At 41.4% G+C, this 22,068-nt stretch overlaps 2 protein-coding genes across 6 annotated transcripts in view; both read right to left on the reverse strand.

The window, feature by feature from the left end:
- btbd7 (BTB (POZ) domain containing 7) overlaps window positions 1-22,068 on the reverse strand; it is a 61,472-nt gene that overhangs the window by 12,237 nt on the left and 27,167 nt on the right. For all 5 annotated transcript variants that reach the window (XM_067383884.1, XM_067383883.1, XM_067383880.1 and 2 more), the window contains one exon: window positions 20,235-21,359. In XM_067383884.1, coding sequence (XP_067239985.1) covers window positions 20,235-21,189 — 955 coding nt within the window. In that variant the 5' untranslated portion in view covers window positions 21,190-21,359. The remainder of the gene's footprint in view (window positions 1-20,234; window positions 21,360-22,068) is intronic.
- LOC137018800 (uncharacterized) lies at window positions 6,531-9,839 on the reverse strand. The gene has a single exon (XM_067383523.1). It carries the CDS (start codon window positions 9,837-9,839, stop codon window positions 6,531-6,533), a length of 3,309 nt encoding a protein of 1,102 aa, XP_067239624.1.

Here is a 22,068-nt window from a genome sequence, read left to right on the forward strand (position 1 = left end):
AGAATTTCAACTCCAATGCAATCCAAGCTCTAGAGAGCAAGCTTGGTTTTCCCTTTCTAACAGGAATTATGAGAAATTCAGTTCCAACAATAGTTTGTGTTTAAAATTGTAACGATTTATTGCATTGTACCTGATGCAACACATTAATCAAAAATAACAGTAAAGACTATTTCAAAGAACTTGCTATTTATCAAAGAATCCTTGGGGGAAAAAAGCATCAAGGTTTCAACAGAAATATTAACAGCACAACTGTTTTCAACATTGATGAGATGAAATTTTCTTAATCACCAAATCAGCATATTAGAATGATTTCTAATATGGAAAACAAGAAAAAGTTATTTTAAATTGTAATAATATTACAGAAATTATGGTAGCCTCGCCAAATAAATGTAGCCTTGGTGAGCAAAAACATTCCAATCCCAAACATCTGAACGCTTTGGTGAAAGGGAAGTTTGTCAGTGAATAACTTGCATTTCAGTCTGTTGCTCATCACATTTGCAGTTTAGAAGTATAAATCATTGTCCATCTTTAATTGTATGGAAAAGAGCAGCTCAGACATTCTGCCTAATAATTCACTTCAAGCTACACATAAAAAAAAATAAATAAATAAAAATAAAAAAATAAATAACATGGTGATGGAATGAGGGTGAGTAAATGACAACAATTTAATTACTGGGTGAACTACTCCTTTTAAGTATTCAGGCACACTGTGCTGATCAGTACCATTAAATATTCAACTGGATGGCAGCCTGCGTCAGAACAGATGCCTCTTTCACCGCTCTGGAGACAGTTTTATGTTTTCGAACAACATATTTTGTAAGTAAATAAGCTTTTTTCAAGACTCTCCATGCTAACACTCATAAGGGTGACCTTGAAGAATAAATATGATTAGGAAGACAACAAGCATTTGTAGTCTTTTATGCCATAACCTGACCTGTTGAAAACCACAACTTGGACTTTTTGTCTCCAAATATATGGTCAGTCACCATAAAATTATGTAGGAGTGTTTTTTTTTTTTTTAAACATTTTGAAATGTCCTTTGTACACCCGCCCACACTTAGTCTTGCGTAGCCAGACCTTTGCCTAACGACATAAGGTGTTGGCTCTATAGTCATCGCAAATTACCCTTTGCCAGGAGTTTGACTGACAGGCGATCTAACCAATCATAACGCAGAATATGCCGTTTTGTTCGACAAAGCAGTCAGGGGAGTTAGTAGATTAATGTCGGTGGACTTGAACTTGAAAAAGCCTTGATGAGCATAAGAGATTTCAAAGACATTTAAAAAAAAAAATCTTACTGACCCCTTGAGGGAAAAACATACAAGGTTTGATCCGAGGGCGAGTTGGTGTATACGGACATCTTTCCATGGTTAAAACAACATTTCTTCTGATGTTCATTCATGTTTATTTAATGCTATAAATTAACTATTAGGAAGAGATGATCAGTTCACGAGCCGCTTGAACTGAGGCACTACAGCGATCAGTCACGACACATTAAAGAGCCACAAAACGGTATTTATTGTTTAAACTTCTATAAAAATGACAAAATTTGAGACTTTGTTTCATATCAAAAGTAACCTGCTCTGTCTTGTCTGTTGACGCATTGTCAATGTCCACTTTGCTCAAAAATGTATTTTTCACTGCTTGAGAACATGTGGCGTGAGAGCGGCCTGGCCTGTCAGACATAGCAACAGTAAACTAAACCGGTCTTTGCGAACAGTCAATTGGCCAAGGAACACCCACTAATTCAGGAAGAGGTCATCTGTTCAATGTCCTGTTTAGGGATAGGTACATGTTGCTACTATAACAGATCAATGTGCAAAATGGGATCACTTGGGAATCCAAAGGTTTCTTGGACAAGATCAGAAAATAACACTTTTCCTGTATCCCATCGGTGCAAACATCTATTTTAAATTCAAATATAGCTGCGAGCAGCGATGGCGGGCCCAAGCCCGGTGGCACCGCCACCCCGGTGGCTTCAGGGCAACTGTGCACAGCGGGCAATAGGCACTTAAAACGGTTAAACATCAAAGGACTATGTCAAATTCACTCCACATTTACTGCACTACAAGGTGCCGCTATAGAGCCCCTCCTCCCTGCCCATTTTCAAAGGATTACATGTGCCAAGTTTTAACATTATTCTGATGAATTTTGAAGCAAATCAGGTAAAAATAAGAGGGTGATCTCAATGTATGCTGAAAGTGACACATTTTCTGCTTCCAGTTGGTGGCGCTATGACTTTGAATCACAATAGTCAAATCCATGTGATCAACCTTGTACAACGAAGACTAAGCCAAAGTTTCATCAAAATCAATTAATGTATGCAGAAGTTATAACACTTTGTTTCCCTTTTCTTGCCATAAATTTGTTGCCTCGCCACGGCCAAACCGTTTGAGATATCCAAAATCCGTTTGCAATTAAACAACTTCAATGTGTTAGCAACAAGTTAAAAAAAGCTTGGTGTAAATTGGATAAACCCTGTAGGAGTAGTAGTATAAAATTCATAGCCTGTTTTTTCAAAAAATTAACATTCAAACCAAAATAGCTGACTTCCTGTTGGTCGGAGCTAATGAATGAAAATTAGAAAATTGTCCAGCTTGATGAGAATAATATGTGTACCGAGTTTGGTGACTGTAGGAAAAACTAACCCCCCCACTTTTGTCAAAAGGTGGCGCTACTGAGCCCCTCCACCACGCCCATTTCTATGGCTTTGTCCATGTCTACTGGTTGACAATATTGATGTGTGTGTCGAGTTTCATGCAATTTGAAGCATGTTAAGAGCCTCAAAAACACTCAAGAATATTATTACAGTTTGACCTGTTGCCATGGCAACAATATTTCAAATATCAAAAATCCTGTCATAGGTCTACATCTGCTGTGTATTGACATTACACTGATGAAGTTTGAAGCAAATCAGGTAAAAATAAGAGGGTGATCTCAAAACATTTCAAAAAGTGATACACTTCCTGCTGCCAGTTGGTGGCGCTATAACTTTGACTCACAATAGTCACATCCATGTGATCAGACTCCTATAACGAACACACTCGTGAAGTTTCATAAAGATCAATATATGTATTAAGACGTTATAACACATTTCCTGTTTCCTTTTTCTCGCCATAAATTCGTTGCCTCGCCACGGCCAAACCGTTCGAGATATCAAAAATCCCCTGGCAATTTTTAATCATCAGTGTCTTGACTTCATGCTGACCGAGTTTGGTGGCGATCGGATTAATCGTCTAGGAGGAGTATATCAAATTCCAGAGCATGCGTTTTTCAAACAACCCTTAATAGCTGACTTCCTGTTGGCGTGGCGATTAACTGGCGAAAGTTGTTCGGCCCGATGAGGTCTATATGTGTACCGAGTTTCATACTAATACGTGCAAGCATGTTTAATATATGGACCAAATTTTCAGACTTTTTTCAAGGGGGCGCTGTCGAGCCCCCCTGCCACGCCCGGGTACCAGCCTCTCCAGCGTCCTAATGGCCGCGGATTCCAATGTGTGTGCCAATTTTCAAGAGTTTTTGAGCATGTTAAGGCCCCCAAAAAGCCCCGGAAGATGAAAAAAAAAAAAAAAAAAAAAAAAAATCCTTAGAAGAACAAGAGGGCCCTGCGCGAATTTTCGCTTGGGCCCTAATTAAATGCCTCAAACAAAACACTTTATGCCTTAAAGTTCCTATGCTGTGAACTAGGCGCACGGAAAACCTGTAGAAGTCAGCCAAATAGGTTATGACTTTTGCCTTCGTGAAAATTTTTCCTGTTTTGTGTGCCATACCGTATGCATCAGATGTTCAGTTAACAGAGTGTCGGCAGTTTGTAAGGTTAAGATTAACCCCCACTAGTTTCAGCTGGACATTGGTACATAAATTATAGTATATAATTTACTCCATTTGCAACACTCTCAAAAATCAATAATCACTCCTAAATGTGCCACTCTACTATATATTGCCACAGCCATGATTACTTGCAGCCTCATGCCACTAACTATGGACGAATCATAACCATAGTGATATCCCGTACAATTAAATAGCCTATATATATTTTATTACCTGCAAAGTGCTAAGGTGTATTGTTTAAGTCTGAGATCTAATGACAATGTCTTCTCTTTTGTGATGGGCACCATATAGCCTGAGGATGGTGGTTCACATGTCTCCAGCCTGGAGCAGACGAAAGATTAAGAGTAGCACTGCATCTGTTCCACTGCATGACTAGAAACCATTTAGCATGCAGCAGCAAAGCAGTGCACAGTATTCCCTCATAAACCCGTCCCAGTTAATTATAATCTCTGCACGCAGAGCCATAAACTTGTCATTTTCCGAAAACAGTATCATATTAGCCTCTAGGGAGAGTGTCACCCAGCATCTAAAAATCTCATACTTCTTTATTGACTTTGTAATCAATGTGTAGATTGTTCACGTTGGGCATGAACACAGAGCAACAAATCAATGCGAGTTAATGAAAGTTAATGATTAGGTGTGAGTCAAATTCAAACAACAAGAATGATTGCAGAACTTTCACCAAGGAGTTAATAATTACTCACATGAGATGAGTGTCCTAAATAGAGAGCAGAAACAAAAGTCTGCAAAACAATAGCAATACATGGCAGGAAGACTTCGCAAAAACAACATGCAGTGTTTTCCACTCAAAAGCACTTGGAAGCCAAGTGCAGAAGATTTGAAGAGTCCAGAGCAAATGCTGCAGATTTCATCTGTACTTCAAATGTTATTTTGTGAACTCTGCATCTCCTTTCCATAACTATAAACATGGTAAATGCAGATAAACAGCGTTGTTTTTTCAAACAGACTCTCAATGCTTGCTTAAGAGCAGATTCACAATGGGAAAGAAAACATCTGTTCAAATTAATAGCACAAAATCTGCATTTACACTAAACTGCTAAAAATTTAAATTGATTTAAATAAGGGTTTATTAAGAAACACAAGAACTCCTACAGGGTGGGATCAGGTCTACACAAATAACACAACACAAAAGTGCTGATCGGCCTCTTCTTGCTCCTGATCATTTGACTGAAAAGCACAGACGTACTTTTTTAGGCGTTACCATGGCGTCCTTATTAGTGGTTTGATCTTATTCCCACTTTTGCAGTTTCAGAAAATAGTGCTCCCTATGGAGGCAGCATTTTGAGACATCACTGGCACATTCCTGATGCAAAGATCATTCCAAAAGGTAAGCAATTTAATAAATTACTCTGTACTATTTAATACAAAAAAAACTGAAATTGCATACTACTCTTTCTACTTTGACACTACAGTTCAAAAGTTTGGGACAGTATATATATTATATTATATATATATATATATATATATATATATATATTATATTATATTATATTATATTATATTATATTATATTATATATATATATATATATATATATATATATATATATATATATGTATATATTATATTATATATATATATATATATATATATATATATATATATATATATATATATATATATATTTTTTTTTTTTGAATATTTTTTTTTATTTTATTTTATTTTTTTTTTTAAGAATTTCACACTTCTTTAGCAAGGATGCATTAAAATTATCAAAAGTGACAAATGATTTCTAAATTCAAATGAATGGTGTTCTGTTGAACTCTGGGGAAAAAAGTGAAATGTTTCTTGGAAAGCACCATAAAACACAAAAAGCCATAAAAGGACAATAAAAGTATAGTTGAGGCAAGTACGATTTTTTTCTAAAGAAATTAATACTTCTATCCAGCAAAGTTGCATTGTACTGATCAAAGGTGACAGTATAAACCATTTACAGTGTTACAAAAGGATTTGATTTCAAATAAATTCTATTTTGAATTTTCTATTCATCCAAGAATCCTGAAAAATTGTATCAGTCTTCACAAAAACATTAGGCATGTTTTCAAAAATGAAAATAACAAGAAATGTTTCTTGAGCACCAAATCAGCATATTACAAAGTAGAATAATTGCTGAAGGATTATGTGACACTGAAGAATGGAGTAATGATGCTGAAAATTATGCTTTGCTAAAAAATGACCGTGATTTTAATGGTAAAAGACTGTAAAAATGCTATGGTGAAAAACAGTTTATTGGTTTACAAAAAGTTTCCATACTATATACGGTGTATAACAATAGGTTACTTGCGTAACCCCGGTTCTCTGATAGCATTAAGTGAGGTGTCTCACTGTGGGATACGCCCCTTCCGCGTATTCGTCAGAAGCTCTATTACATTAAGCCAGCCCCAATTGGCTGGCAGACGTGACGTCGTGTCAGGGAGTGGCTTCCCCACCCTTAGTATAAAAGGAGCGACACAACGTCACTAAGACATTCAAAACAAGCACACCTCTTCCTCGCTTCACACAGCAAGGAGGGTGATCTGGTGAGACACCTCACTTAATGCTATCAGAGAACCGGGGTTACGCAAGTAACCTATTGTTCTCTTTCAAGCATACGTTTCGGTGTCTCACTGTGGGATATCCTAACTCCCGTATTGCCAGATAGCCTGTCTCGAAGTCTCCTGCCAACCACACCACAATCACTGTATCCGTGGCCGAATGGTCATGACGTCCAGTTTATAAAACCTTGCAAATGTATGCGGCGAGGACCAACTCGCCGCTTCACAAATGTCCTGTATCGTGACTCCTTTAAATAGAGCCCACGAAGTTGACATTCCCCTTGTCGAGTGTGCGCGTAATCCAGGAGGGGACACAAGACCCTTACTGGAATATGCCAACGAAATCGCTTCTACTATCCAGTGCGATAGACGTTGCTTAGTAATCGGCTTCCCCGTACGAGGTTTCGTCCAAGATACGAAAAGCTGATCGCTCTCCCTGAACCCTCTAGTTCTTTGTGTATAAATGCGTAAAGCACGCACTGGGCACAACGCATTCAACTTTTGTTGTTCTGATGAAGCAAAAGGTGGTGGATGAAAGGCTCTCAGCTCAAGAGGAATGATAGCACCAAGTATTTTGGGCATGAATGCAGGATTGGGCTTCAGAACTACCCCTGCATCGCCAGGCATGAACTGCATACACGCTGAGTGCACTGAAAACGCGTGAATCTCGCTTACGCGCTTTGCCGAGGCCAAAGCTAACAGCAGCGCCGTCTTAAATGATAATATCTTAAAATCAACCTTGTCCAGCGGCTCAAATGGGGATATGGAGAGAGCATCAAGCACCAATCCTAAATCCCATGAGGGGGAAAGAGGTTTTGAAACTGGCAAAACGCGGCGCGCGCCCTTCATAAACCTGCACACCAAAGGATGCTGCCCCACAGTTTTATTATCAAAACCAATATGGCAAGCAGATATAGCGGCCAGAAACACTTTTATGGTTGAAAACGCTTTCCTTTGATCTATCAAATCCTGAAGAAATGATAGGACAACTGCCACTGAACACTGAAAAGGGATTTCGCGTTTGGTTGCGCACCAGCGCTCAAACACGCCCCATTTGCATTCATAAAGAGACCTAGTTGACGAGGCTCTAGCATTTTGTATGGTTCTGATAACGCTGTCAGACAGGCCAGTTGTATTTAAATTGAACCACTCACGGGCCAGGCCCATAGTGCCAGGCGTTCTGGATGAGGGTGAAAAATCTCCCCTTCTGCTTGTGACAAGAGGTCTCTGCGCAGCGGGAGAGGCCACGGGTCTCCGTAAAGCATATGTATGATCTCCGCTAGCCAATATTTCCCTGGCCACCTCGGAGCTATTAGTATTAGTGTCAATCCCTCCTCCCTCACTCTGAGAAGTGTTGGGGATATCAACGCTATCGGTGGGAACGCGTAAAGGAGAGTGCGAGGCCATTCGTGCGCCAGCGCATCTATCCCCAGAGGCGCGCTCTGGTCTTTCAGGGAGAAAAACAGAGGACACTGAGCATTGTCGTGGGACGCGAACAGATCCACTGACGCCCTGCCGTATATGCTCCAAATCTGCTCGACCACCTCCCTGTGCAATTTCCACTCCCCGTAGAGGGGATTGCCCCTGGACAGCAGATCCGCACCCTGGTTCATGACACCCTGTACGTGCGTCGCTCTCAAGGATAAAAGATTGGCATTGCCCCATAGAATCAGTTTGCGTGCTAACGTGTGCAAGGGAAGTGATCTGAGACCTCCCTGTCTGTTTATGTAGGCCACAACTGTTGTGTTGTCCGTTCTCACGAGAACATGATGCCCCTTTAGAAAGGAGAGAAAATGCTTCAGCGTCAGAAAAACGGCTAGCATTTCCAAATAGTTTATGTGAAGACTGGACAGATGAGGACCCCATCTCCCATTCACTATCCTGCCCTCGTGAATGCCCCCCCAGCCGGACAACGACGCGTCCGTTGTTATGACTTTTCTGGCTCGAACCACGCCCATGGGAACCCCTTGAATCAGAAAGTTCGGGTGTCTCCACTGGCGCAATGCCAAGACTGCCTCTGACGTCACTCTCACTCTCCTTCGAGAATGACGTATCGGGTCCAGCCTCAGAGACGCTACCCAGCGCTGAAACTCTCTCATGAACAGTCTGCCTAAGGGAATAACTATCAGGGCTGAGGCCATCAGTCCTAACAGTCTGAGGCATGTGCGAAAGGAAACATTTTTCCCCCTCTGAAAATCTGTCATGCAATGAGTGAATTTTCTTACCCTGTCTTCCGACAGTCGCGCTTTGAACATTACCGAGTTTAGTGACAGCCCCAGATAAGTTATGGACTGCGTGGGGATTAAAACACTTTTTTCGATGTTTAATTTCAATCCCAGTTTCTGTATATGTCCCAGAAGCATAGCTGTGTGTTCTTTCGCTTCTCGCTCTGACCGAGCTGTCACCAGCCAATCGTCTATGTAAGTAGCGAGACGAATGCCTTTCTCCCTGAGCGGGGTCAGGGCCGCTTCTGTACATTTTACGAATACCCGTGGGCTGAGAGACAAGCCAAACGGTAGAACCAGATATTCGTATGCCACTCCACGGAAAGCAAACCTCAGGAATTTCCTGTGGGGTGGATATATCTTTATGTGAAAATATGCGTCTTTCAGGTCGATCGACGTAAACCAATCGCCCTGGCGCACTAGTTTCAGGAGTGTAGAATGAGTGAGCATCCTGAACTTGTACTTCCTTAAGTATTTGTTCAGTGCACGCAGATCTAATATGGGACGAAGAGCTTGAGTCCCTTTCTTTGGGACGAGGAAGTATCTCGAGTAAAACCCGCTGTGGCTCTGCTCGGTTGGGACCACTCTTATCGCTTTTTTGTTTAAAAGAGAGGAAATTTCCTCCTGAAGAACATGCTTTAAGTCTCCCCGCACCTGAGAATGAATTATCCCTTTGAAATGCGGGGGGGAAGCGGCAAACTGCAGTCTGTACCCGAATTGTATCGTTTTTAATACCCAGCGGGACTGTGTGCATTCTCGCCAACTGTTTATTTGCAGCGTTCTGGTGCCATCGTGTGGCTGAGCGGTGGACGAGTTTGGGGTCTGTGCTGCGCATGCGTGGGGACTTAGCGCTTGGACAGAGTTTAAGCGGCTCATCACCTCTAAGGGGGCAAAAACTCCCCGAGGTGACGTTGTATTGTGTTCTGTTAATATGTTTTGCAACATTTTTTGGGGAATTGTGTTTTGCAACATATTCTGGGAATACAGTGAAAACTTTATTGAGTTCTGAACATGAAAAGTGCTTGTGACTTGTGGGTTGGTGTGCACCACTGCACCATCTCTTGTCCTTCTCACTGCTGTGCTTCCCCTGGCCCAACCGGGCTCTGTTTTCCACACAGAACATCTGGGAACTTCGCAACTCGTCCCTTGTCGAACGCTGAACATTTGGGGGTCGGGAGCTCGCGAACAGGGGGCTGTGGGCTCCTTTCCCCGGGGAAGACCCCATCAAACTGCCTTCTTCTTCCTCCTCGCTCCCTGAGCGTGGGATTGAGGATGAGGTTGAGGAGCTGGCTGAACCGACTGAGCCGTAGCAGGCGGGAAGCTCTTTCTAGGCCAGGCAGTTCTCTGTTCTGGGACTCCGCTGTGACCCGCTGCATTCACATTCGGTCTCTGTCGCCTTGGAATGCGATAGCTGGGGGTGGGCGGGTCGTAACTTGAGCGAAGGTCTGCCGAGGTGGCTGAGGGGGTGCAGTCTGCGTCTTCCTAGGCAAACAGAGCTGCAAAGCCTCATCGTCCCTTTTCTTTTCCTCGCATCTCTTTTGCATCAGCGTCAGAGCCGAGCCGAAGATGCCATCTGCGACGACCGGTGCGTCCAGGATGGCTTCTTTTTCCCTGTCAGAGAGATTTGCCAAATTAAGCCAACGTCCTCTCTCTTGAATGACCATTGTGGCCATGGCCTTGCCCGCGGCCTGCACCGCGCATCTCTGAAGACGGAGAGAAAGATCGGTAACTACACAGATCTCCTCCCAGTGCGTCTGACCTGGCGTGGTCGACGCTTCGTCCTGCAGTTCCGCTTGGTACGCGGTCAGCATTGAGATAGCGTTCAGAGCCCTGACAGAGAGAGCGACTGCCCTATAAGCGCGTTCCGTCATGCTCGACTGGAAACGGTCCGCTTTGGATGGCAATGTCGGATTCGCAGCCGCTGTGTGCTTTGGATGCAGATGCGCAGCGACTAATGGCTCCATGGGGGGCATTCGGAGAAGTCCTACTTTCTCCATTCCCTCCACATCGAGAGCGGATCCTCCCTGCACGGGCAATTTGCTGGTGAACGGTTTGTCCTTCCAGGTGATAGCCACCTCCTCCAGGAGCTCTGGAAACACAGGAAGGAGCTGCCGTGCTGCCCGTTTCGCACTCGGCAGCCTCTTGCCCTCGTAGCGAGACTTTGCAGTCTCCGCTACCACGGTCGGCCATGGAATGTTTAGTTTCTCTGCAGCGCGTTTGCACACATCTTGCAGATCAACACTGAGAAGCGGGGATGGTGCCCCGCCTGCGTCTTCCGTGGGTCCCGCCGTGGCGAGGGGTATTACCGAGTGCGCAGGGGGAAGGAAAGGGGAGTCCTCGAAATCCTCCTCTTCCTCAGAGAGGAGGTAATCCGATTGTCCCTCTTCCTCGAAATCGAGCGCGTCCTCCTCATCATCCGTACTGAGCACGTTGGGCAGAGGGACGCAAACATCGAGCTGTTCACCCCAAGATAAAGCTGCCGTGGTGGGCAGCTCTACAGGAATGGGTACCTGTGGAGTGGTAGCTGGAACAGGGCTAGGTGACATGAGGGGATCCTGGCCTGACAGACTAGCTTGGCGTGCTAGTCTGCGACGAAGGCTCTTCATTGTGAAGCGTGCGCAATGTTCACAGGAACCTGGGTTATCGATCGCCAGTTGAGCATGTTTCAGCCCAAGACATGCAGAGCAGACCTGGTGTGTGTCTTTGCATGAGATTTTGTTCCCGCATGAACAAAGTCGCACAGCATCTCCCTCACTAGCCGGAACAGCCTGCATTGCTGCAGCCATCGTATTAACGAACAATCCTTGCAATCGAAGGAGTCAGGCGAAGGATGGCTTGGTGGCCAGTCGTTCGTCCAGGAGTTCGTAGGCTTCTGGTGTGAAGCGAGAAGAGGTTTTTGAATGTCTTAGTGACGTTGTGTCGCTCCTTTTATACTAAGGGTGGGGAAGCCACTCCCTGACACGACGTCACGTCTGCCAGCCAATTGGGGCTGGCTTAATGTAATAGAGCTTCTGACGAATACGCGGAAGGGGCGTATCCCACAGTGAGACACCGAAACGTATGCTTGAAAGAGAACTGTAATAGATCTAACGGTACATTTAATGTAATTCACAGTAAAATACCATTAAATTCACAGTTTTTGAAAATGAAAAATAACAGGTCATTAAATAACTGTTTCATCTCAGTTTTTCTTAGTTATTTCTAGTCAGTTATGTACATAAGACATAAGACTTGCTTGGTAATTGTCAGTGTATTACAAAGGTACAAAACAGATATTTGTACTTCAGTAGGTTGGTAAATTAACATCAGTTAATACAAATTTTTTACTGTAAATTTAATGGATTTTTTTTACAGTGTGAACCACAGCTGCCGTTTTTTACCGTAAATTTTACAAGGACTTTTATTTTTTTTACAGTGTAAACTACATTTTAAAATATATTCAAATAGGAAACTTACATTAAATTATAGTAATTTCATAATATTACTGTTTTACTACATTTATGATCAAATAAATACAACCTTAGTGAGCATTAGAGACTTTTTTCGCAAACATTAAAGGTTAAAATCTTACAAACCCCAAACAAGAATTGTAGTGTACTTTTCCAAACAAAGCTATTGTTAGCATTGTTAGCTTAACAACATGCTACAACCAATTTTTACAGGAGTCAATAGAGAGCATCCAGAGCACTATATATGCTGCACAGAGTTGTTGCCTATAAAGAAATGAGAAATGAGGATGAGGTGCATGCATGAGGAAGGGCGTCTGATTTCAGTCATGTGGAACTGCTAACTAAAGAGTCATTTAAAACTCATTTCAGCAGAAACTCGTAAAAAAATCTAATTTAAAACTAAACCACATGCAAGGCAACATTTTATAACAGATTCAGTATACATTAAATAGTTTCCTCTGAAGAAACGCATTTTGTCAAGGACTCAAAGCTAACAAGGCCATGTCATGTGAAAAACCTAATGGTAGTCTTGAGCTCATTTTACAGCTGAGTACACCTGATATTGGAGGAACACATCAACACAGGAAGGGAGCAGAGACAGAGAAGGACTAATCATTAGGGTATCTATTAGCCTTGAACAAGTGCAGTACCCCAATTAACTAGCCAGAGCCCCAGAGCTTGATATAAGGGGTAGACAGGCTAATAGACAGAGAGGAGGAGGAGAGGTAGAGTGAGCAAGTCAGTGAGAGAAACTGCAGCATGCTGAGAGGAAGAAAAATGGGAGAAGGAGTAAAGATTAGGAGGGTAATGTCAAAAAGGACAGAGATAGTGGAAAATTAGCCCGGTCTGTATGACCGAATGTGAAAGATGGAAATTGCTGAAAGATACAGAGATGAAAATGAGAAGCGGAGAGTGAAGGAGCCCCAGAGAGGTGTTGGGTTAAAATTCTCCATGACCTTTCAGACAAGCTATAACAGACAGAATCATTACAGAGCTGACAGTCTCTCATAGGCTTAATGGAAACACCACCAGCAATCTGTGTTAATACTAATCAGAATAGTGCCTTGGGGGCAGGAAGGGTTTCTGTATTGAGTTTGAAACACACTCTAAAGGACATCTGACTGAACCACTCGCACAAGCATCAAAGCTTTGTTGTTTCAAAAGGACTCTCTCTCCAAAGATATCAATATTAGACCTGTTCTCTCTAGGAACAGAGGCATTGAGGTGACAGTGTTTGTTACCCAATAGATTGCTGTTATTCCCTGCCCTTAAATCAGAACAAAATGTGAAGATTTATTTAATTTATCTGTATTAGTCAATATTGTTTATTAAATCGTACATGCTCATTTGATCTATTTTTTTACATTTTGATTACCTTTGTCATCATCTAACCCTCACTTAAAGTTGTTCTTTAAAACTTCTACAAATTTCATAACGCAGTTAAATGTAACTTTTTAGCAAATCTCAAAATATCCATTTTCATGCTGTACATTGTAATGTTGTGATACCAGACAGAATTGGGGGGGAGGGGTCTTATAGGCATCCAGAATTTAATATCAGTGCATCCCAAGAAATGAAATGCCTTTAAATCTAATAAATCTGATTTCTGCATATAAAGTATGCAAGATTATCAGAATGAAGAACAACCTTAATAAACAGTTGATATGTCGTCTTTTTAGCTCATTAGCAGACAAATCACAATATGCGATCACCATTTACACTCTGGAAACAGACAAAAATAAATAAATAAATAATAAATTGTTTAGATGGTTTGATTCAATTAGAGTATGAATTGAGTGTCTGAAAAGCTTTAAAAAGAAAAAAGAAAAAAAAAACAAGGTCACAAAGACCTTGCTTTATGGATTTTTGAAATGCTCCTGCTGCCCAATTTTCATTGTTGGATAATGATGAAATATCAAAGCATCCTTTTTATACCATTCAACTTAATGAACAGTGACACAAAACTGCAAGCGGAACAAAGAATGAAAAATACAAATGAACACATACTGGAACACACAAAAGGTTTTCAGTTTGTGAATAATTTCTCTTCCCCATATCCCCAGATGTCTCTTTCTCAAATGAGAAGCAATGCATTTTTTAAAGGTGCTGAGAAGTGTAAGAAATGTGCACAGCTCTCTGTAGCTCCCTCCCTCTAGGCCCATCGATGCACCATTTCATTTGCACTACAGAACAGACCTATGGCAAGCCATGCTGTCAGTGAATGTTATCGTCACAGGTGCAGTGTCACGCTCAGCCCTGTGTCACTCGGCCTATCAGTTAATTCGCGGCACAAACCCTCACCAAAACTTCAAGCCGGCCTATTTCAAATCACACTGTTTGAGAATGGTCTCATCTGCTGAAGTCGGATACCTTTACTACTACTTTCTATACTGTAAGTTACTGATTAGATGCTAATTTTTCCACTTCTAAAAATTAGCTAGGTTTCCTGCACCAAAAAGCCATCATTTAATTTTACAGGAGCAATTACTACCCTCTCTCTGACCCTTAGATTTAAACAGGCCGTTTAATTTGCTAATGCACTTTAAGAATTCTATATGTAAATGATCTTGGTTATGATTGTGAACGTACTCTGAGGTTAGCCAATGTCATTCATTAGGTTGGGCCAAGTGCCAAGTTACTGAATAAGGTAAATGTGGGCCTAATTTTTTTAATTTGCACATGCTTGTGACACCACAACCATGGCCATTTCTGAGTGGCCCATTTTTCCAACTTGCCATACATGAATGTTGCATTACAGGAATCGTTCACTTAATATTCTGTTCAATTCAAATTCTTTTTTGAAAAAATGAATTACTCACCCTGAAGTCAGTTCAAATGGAGAAATTTAGTCTTTTTCACTTACAAGCCTTTCTCACCTTATAGATGTTTAATGAATGTAATTTTTGTGATAGGCCCTTGCCTTGGTCTAACTGCATGTCTTCCAGTGTGCGGACAACTTTGGTTTTTTGGTTGGTCAAACTTTTCTTGATTTACGCACCTGAAAATGGACATGTTATCTTTTGGAGGGCACACAATATCATTTTTGAAGCACCATAAAACCAAAAAAAGTCAAAAGCACAATAAAAAAAGTCGAGGTCAGTAAAATTTTTCTCAAAAAGAAATTAAAAAAGGTACAATGTGTGATATATTTTTTTCCGCTAGCGGTCGCTAGAAGCCTATTCAAAACAAAGGCGTAGTTTGATGACGCCAAGTTTTAGAGCGGAAACTTGGGACATGTGGTCTCCATCTCAACGGATGGTGCAAAAGAATAGGGATTGGAGTCTGGAAGAACTCATGTTCGTGGATGCGATTATTAACGTTACTGTAGTATGAAGCAGAGCAGAACCGAGTGTTGCGGGAGCTGAACGAGGAGCTGGAGCGATTGATCAACACATGCCTCACGAGCAGCGGGACTTTTATTATGACACAGTCGCCGGCGCAGCTTCTGCTTTTCCGGTCATGAGTTTACGGGAACTGCTTGAAGCAAGCTAGTGGTTTGCTGGACGCTAGACACTACTTCCACATTTGTCCACGGCACTGTTGTCATGTGGTTTCTACGTCAGTAAAGGTGGTAACAAAGGGTAACTGACGTCATTGACAGGCGACTGCACTGCCCCGTGTCACTGTTTAGAATGGGAATTTTCTCATGATTTACAAGTAGTTGAAAACATTAGAGATATTGTTAGTAATCAGCTGGACAAAATATAGAACACTAGCCTAGTGGTTTTTGGATATTTTACTGCAAAAATTTTACATATTGTACCTTTAATGGGAATGGGAACTCCGAATGGGAGTCTATGGCAGCCCTATCAATGGAACATGAGAAAATGATGAAATTTGGCACACTTGTAGTGATGGTAATGTCTAGAAATCTGACCAATTTTTGAGTCTCTAGGCCCAACTATATATAGCGCCACCACCAGTTTAAAAATTCTCTATTGTAATGGTTAAAACTTTTGAACCATTGGCTCTATAAAAATGGAATTTAGTACATCTGGTTCATCTCTTCATGCTGATGCTTTGCAACATCTTACATTAAGACTCCGCCCATGACAGTAGCAGCCATTTTGAAAAGTACAGTGTTCCGTTTTTTCACTACTCCTCCAAAATTTGTCCAATTTTGTCCAAACTTTGATCAGATGATCTTTGGACTGAGCTGCACAGAAATGACTGAACAGAATTTTTTTTCTGTGGGTAAAAAAAGTTACAGAGACTGTATCTTTGTCAAACTTAGAGCAATCAAAATAAAAATTGATATGCTTGATCAGGACCATGATATGAGGGTCCATGCCAAATTTGGGAACAGCACCACCTACAGTTTATGAGATTTGGAAAATTGCTATATCGGCCAATAACTTCCTTGGGCCATGCCGAATCCGTGGATATAGATTTTGTCAACATCAGATGAAAAGCATGTCCGCCATTGTGAATTTTATCATAAATTGCAATATCTTTTAAACAATTTGACATATCTTTGCAAAAATTGGTATGTATGGCCATCAGAAGGTCCTGAAGTTACCTGAAAACGTACCATAAATCACAGCGCCACCTAAAGTTTCTGCAGATATAATGATATTTGCAAAAACACTTATAACTTTTGAAATCATTGTCCAAAATTTGTATGCTTTATGTCATTTTATTCCCTGGCTTATGCAGATTCTGACGATGTGTCATTTGTCATTTTCCTCAAATGTACTTGTCCACCATATTGAAGTAAATGAAAAACAGTTTTTTCGCTACTCTTCCTACAAATTTTGTTAAATTTTGTCCAAAATCAGCTCAGGTGATCTTTGGACCGAGCTGCACAGAAATTACTGTATGGATTTTTGATGTTCACTACCGTTCCCAAGATATTCATCTCGGAATATGACCTTGCTTGTGTTTGTTGTCTTATGCTAATTAGCTTAGCATGCTAATTGGTTATTTTGTACAAATTGCTTCTGTTCCTGATATTGAATGTTTCTTAGAATGATCTAAACTGAAATTTATAAAATGTAACATATGGTGCATTTTTATAAAAATTCTTCATTGTGAGTTCATTCTGATGAACTACTGAACTCCGACAGCTGTGCGACACACAAAGAGTTGAGTGACAGACACATGATCCGGAGACTGTGGGTTCGCGTCCCATGTAGGGCAACTTTTTAAAATTTCTACAATGTATTTCCTAAGATTCCAAAGATAATGATATGAGCTGGCTTAATTAGTTTAGCAAACAAAACTTTAGGTCAACTGTACACTGGGCAAGACTTTGTTACTTCCACTGCCGCTATCTGTTCTCATTTTCTCTTAACGTCAATCTCGAGAGCAATGAACAAGGGCAATCACATGACTTTTATTCTTTGTTGTGATGAAAATGATTCCGCTCCTTTATTTGATTGACACATGCAAGCTGGTTAAACATACGGCAGTTGATCGCACACTTCAGAGGCCAATACAAGCGAGCATATTGTGCACTCTTCTCTTATGCTTCCTTATTTTCAAAGGAAAGTTTGTCAGTCATTTTTCTATTAAAGTGTCTATTTTCCCTGATAAAACAGGCAAACAAACCAATTCACAGCAATTAAAACAAACGAATCAAACAAAGCGAGAAAGGACAAAACATTTAGGAAAGTTTTCTCCAACAGATACCAGTTATTGGCATCTGTGCATCCCCACCATATGTTAACAGCTTAGGTTTAACAAAGAGGTTAACAAGATCCACAGCTGCATGAGCTGATTTCCTGCAGTTAGTGTGAACAAGAGTGATTTTCTCTGCAGAGTCAGTTACAGAGCAATGGGTGGCTTTTTATCAATGTGCGTCTGCCTGGTCAGCACATTAATTATCTTTGCCATGTACCATCCACCGGCCGGGTGCTGACTGGGTGTTAAATGACTGCTGTGCCTCCATTTCCTAGAGGTCATCGCCACCTTTGTCTCCCACCGGAGGCTATCAACACACATGCACTGAAACGACCTCAATGATTGCTTGTGTTCAGTGCCTAGTACTCCATCTTGGGCTTTCTTTGAATGACCGAGGACTGACTTGTCCTTACAAAACAAGCAAATACAATAACATCAGTAATGTGGCCTCATAAAATTTTGTGTTGAAAATCTCTAACAATAATCAGAAGTTTGTAAAAAATTAAGTCAAATCAAATCAATGTCAGGGTTGCACAAGCAATTGGTATTTAATTGCCGTATGTTTCAAGTTGCTGGGGAAAAAAAAAAAACTAGAGTTGACGTAGCAAGTGGTGCAGCATGTTCTGGAAGAAAACAAGCCATCCTGAGCTCATCATCAGGCTATGCTGACAGGACTGAATCGGATCGCTATCCGTTACAAGCCACAGCTGACCAACGGGACATAAGGATCAGCTGACACCGACGCTGCAGACCTGTGCTCAGAGCGCAGGGTTTGATAGTCTTATTCAGATGAATTAATTGGAAGGATAGGTGGCTTTCTGAAAAAACATGTCTTTGCACAGCTTAAGCCCATCACTTTGTGCTGTAAATAGTGATAAACTGGCAAATTCACAATAGGGGCTGATGATACAAAGTACACAAGCAAGAGGTGTACAAGCCGGTAAATGTACAACATGGGGGGGGAGACAGGCTGTGAATTCGCTGCTGACAAAAAGCCCTTTTTTGGGAACCGATACACCGGCAGGTCTTGGCAAGGCTGCAGAGATAAATTAGATGTAAATTACTTTGAGAAACTACTTTAGATACCACTAAATGAAGTTATTTCTTCCTCCAGTGAGTATGGCTAATGTTAATGTTATCACCAGTAGAATTTGATGGTGAAATAAAATTCAAGTAACAGTGAATATTGCAATGATTTTAATGCCTTTGATCATTAAGTTAGCCAAAGACCATGTAATTTGAGTGGATTTGTGATACTGCTCATATCATGACTTGAAAGTTTAGGAATGTTAAGAGAACGTTTCTGATTTAAACTTTAAATATGAAAAATGGCCCAAAAGCCAAATAGACTTAATCGAATACAATCACAAGACTCAAATCAAAAATCACTCAAATGTTTAAAAATTGTTCTGGAGTGGCATTTTTCATGTATTAATATGCATATTAATATGAATATTGGTTATAATGGTGCATACACTACTGTATAAAGGTCTGGGGTTGGTATGAATTTGTTTTTGAAAGAAGTCTCACCAAGGCTAACTGATCAACAAAATATAAATATAAATATAAAAATAATATAATAATATTAAATAAATATTTCAATTTAAATAACAGTTATATTGTAAAATATATTTACAATTTATTTTTTCATAAATTTTCACTAATTTTTACTGACCCCAAACTTTTGAACAGTAGTGTAGGTATATCGTTACTTGTGCATATAGTGTTACATTATTGATTAATGAAAAGGAGATAGCATTCTTCATTTTATGGTTTATTTAGTGAAAAATTAGGCAGTAAAATATCCAGTTTTTCCACTTTTAACCTCCGGCATAAAACATATTGAATGTACTTAAGTGTCTGTATCTGTAAATAAACTTTTAAACGTAATAGAGACATCAAAAGGCATACAAAAAAATCAAGATATAATGCTTTAGCTACAGAGCCCAACCAATGAGCACAGCCCAACCAATAAGAACTGGCTTAATCAAAAGACATTTTTAGAAACTACAGACTCAGGACTTTAAACATAAATCAATAGCTGAACCCTGCAGCAGACATTGACAATGGGAAATGAGAAATTTGAATCTAAAATGCAAACCACAAGTTGAGGTGGCTGACCTATTCTTCTACCTTCTGCCATAATCACACAACTAAATAGTGTTTAATATAGTGCTTCTTCTGAAAAGTGGACCCTGAAGCAGATTAATGTCACTTAACTATACACTCCTAACAACAGGACCAATTCTACATTCCTCAAAAACCCTGTTTCCCTAAATAACATTAACATAGGCAGAATAGGATGAGGGTATTAAGAGGAGAGCAGAGGTTGCAGTGCTTTGTTGTTGGGCACATATGGGAATCTCTCACAAACAGTAATCCCAACATGAGGCGAATAAACTACAGCAACCCCACCCTGTTTCCCAGGTCTTCCCTTGACAGCTTGTAAATTAATCAAGCAGTAAACAAAGCAAGGGGAGTGTGGAGCAATGAGTGGAAACGAAAGAGAAAGACTAGAAATAAAGGATAAAAGAGAGGCTAAGACTTACCCTGAGCAAGCATGCTGAACTCCAAGAAGAGGGCAATGTGGTAGAGCTCCATGGCTTCTTCGGCCCGGCTCATGCATCCTCTCCCAGCCACCAGCGCCTGAACTTCACCAAGACTGCCTTCGGAAGGGCTCCCACGGAGCACCAGCGAAAGGTCAACCGCATCTGTGTACATGCAGTGCAAGACCACTCGGGCATACTTCTTGGGAATGATGGATTCATCAAGGATAATACGGGTGGGGGTTTGCAGAGTGCGCTCAGTGATCTCCTCACCCGAGCGGATGCGTCGTTGCAGAAGGTTGCGGAAGAAAGGTGAGCGTGCCGAGAGTACTGACTTGTGGGCCCTTAGCTCCTCTTCAGGCAAGCTGTGGCTCACCCCTATGTTTCCACTTCCCATGCCGCTAGGAGCAGGTCCACCTGCTCCGAAGGCCTCCACCAGCTCAGAGTCCGAGGAGAAGCTCAGCAGCGAGTCAAAATATGGCATGTGCTCACAAAGGTTTCGCATGTCGGCTTCTAAGGAGTTGGGCGTACCGAACTCCTCACTCAGTCTCACCAGCACATCCACATTCTGCAACCTTGCGTCCTCCGAGCCCAGCTCACCCGTGTAGAGGTAATGCAGCAACGAGGAGAACATGGGCGCATCCATGCCTGCTGTCCCAACGTCCAACAACACCTCAGCCCCATAACCCGGTGACGACGAAAGCAGGGTTTTGAAAAACGGGCAGCGGGCAGCCAGAACAGCACGGTGTGCTGGGAAGCAGGAATCCTGAAAGATCAGGTCCACGTCGGTGCAGTACTTGTGCTGATAAAGGGTGGCCAAATCACGTTGCAGGGTGCGAGCCTCGGGCCGGGCCAGGCCCGCCTGCAGACTGAGCTCTTTGAGCGCTGCCGTGCCCTCATACTCCTCCACCAGGGCGTTGACGTCACGCACATCCCACCCTGAGAGGAGTTCGCGCATCTGCCGCGCATGATCGGCCGACCGACTGGACTTGCGTCGCTTAATGAACCTCCTTTTGAGGGTGGCCAAACCGGAGCTCTTTTTCTTCTTGTCCTGAGGTTTTTCAGGGCCATGTTCTAGGCTGTAGAGCTTGGACTCACCACCATAACCCTGTGGTGCATAGGAGGCGCCTGGTGATAGAAGAGAAACATGGCGTGTAAGAGTCTGGAGGCCTTAAAAGTTGTCAGCAGGAAAATGTGCATTGTGAGGTCTGCCAATGTTACAATTAAAGTTTATTTCAAATAAATGCAACACCACAGAGCTTTGCTTTTTGCCAGTGCTTCATAACAATTCTGAAATGCACTTGACTTTTAATAACATTGGACTAATGGAGGAAACTGAATGCAATGAGAGTACAAAAATTACACTACAATTAAACTGAAATGGTTCAGAGAATTGTATCTCTAGGACAGACATCAATTAGGCGTAAATTCACTGTATGGAGAAATTAATGTGATATTTGTTAAAGAAATTTAAAAAATGAAAAAGTTTAATTTGTTAAACAGTGCATGCTAGAGATCACTACTTGATGGAGCACTGCATAAAAAATTCCAATTTCAAAAAGGAAAGTATGCATCCCCAAACCACTTAATGTGTACTTTTAACTTTCCCCCCTCTAAATCTCTAAATTTTCACCTGCCAAAAAAGGAAACTATGAAGTCATCTAATGTCCTCCCCAGCATGGCTAATATCTCCCTGACGACACTTTATGTCTCAATCCAATGTTCCATTTCTCATTGTAGGCCCACTGTCATGCATGGCTTAGCATTTTGAAAGCACCATTACTTTACTGATCTCACAAACAGCAAAGACGTGAAAATATTCACATCAGAATATGCC

Source organism: Chanodichthys erythropterus, chromosome 4, assembly GCF_024489055.1.
Source record: "Chanodichthys erythropterus isolate Z2021 chromosome 4, ASM2448905v1, whole genome shotgun sequence".
Classification (NCBI taxonomy): Eukaryota; Metazoa; Chordata; class Actinopteri; order Cypriniformes; family Xenocyprididae; genus Chanodichthys; species Chanodichthys erythropterus.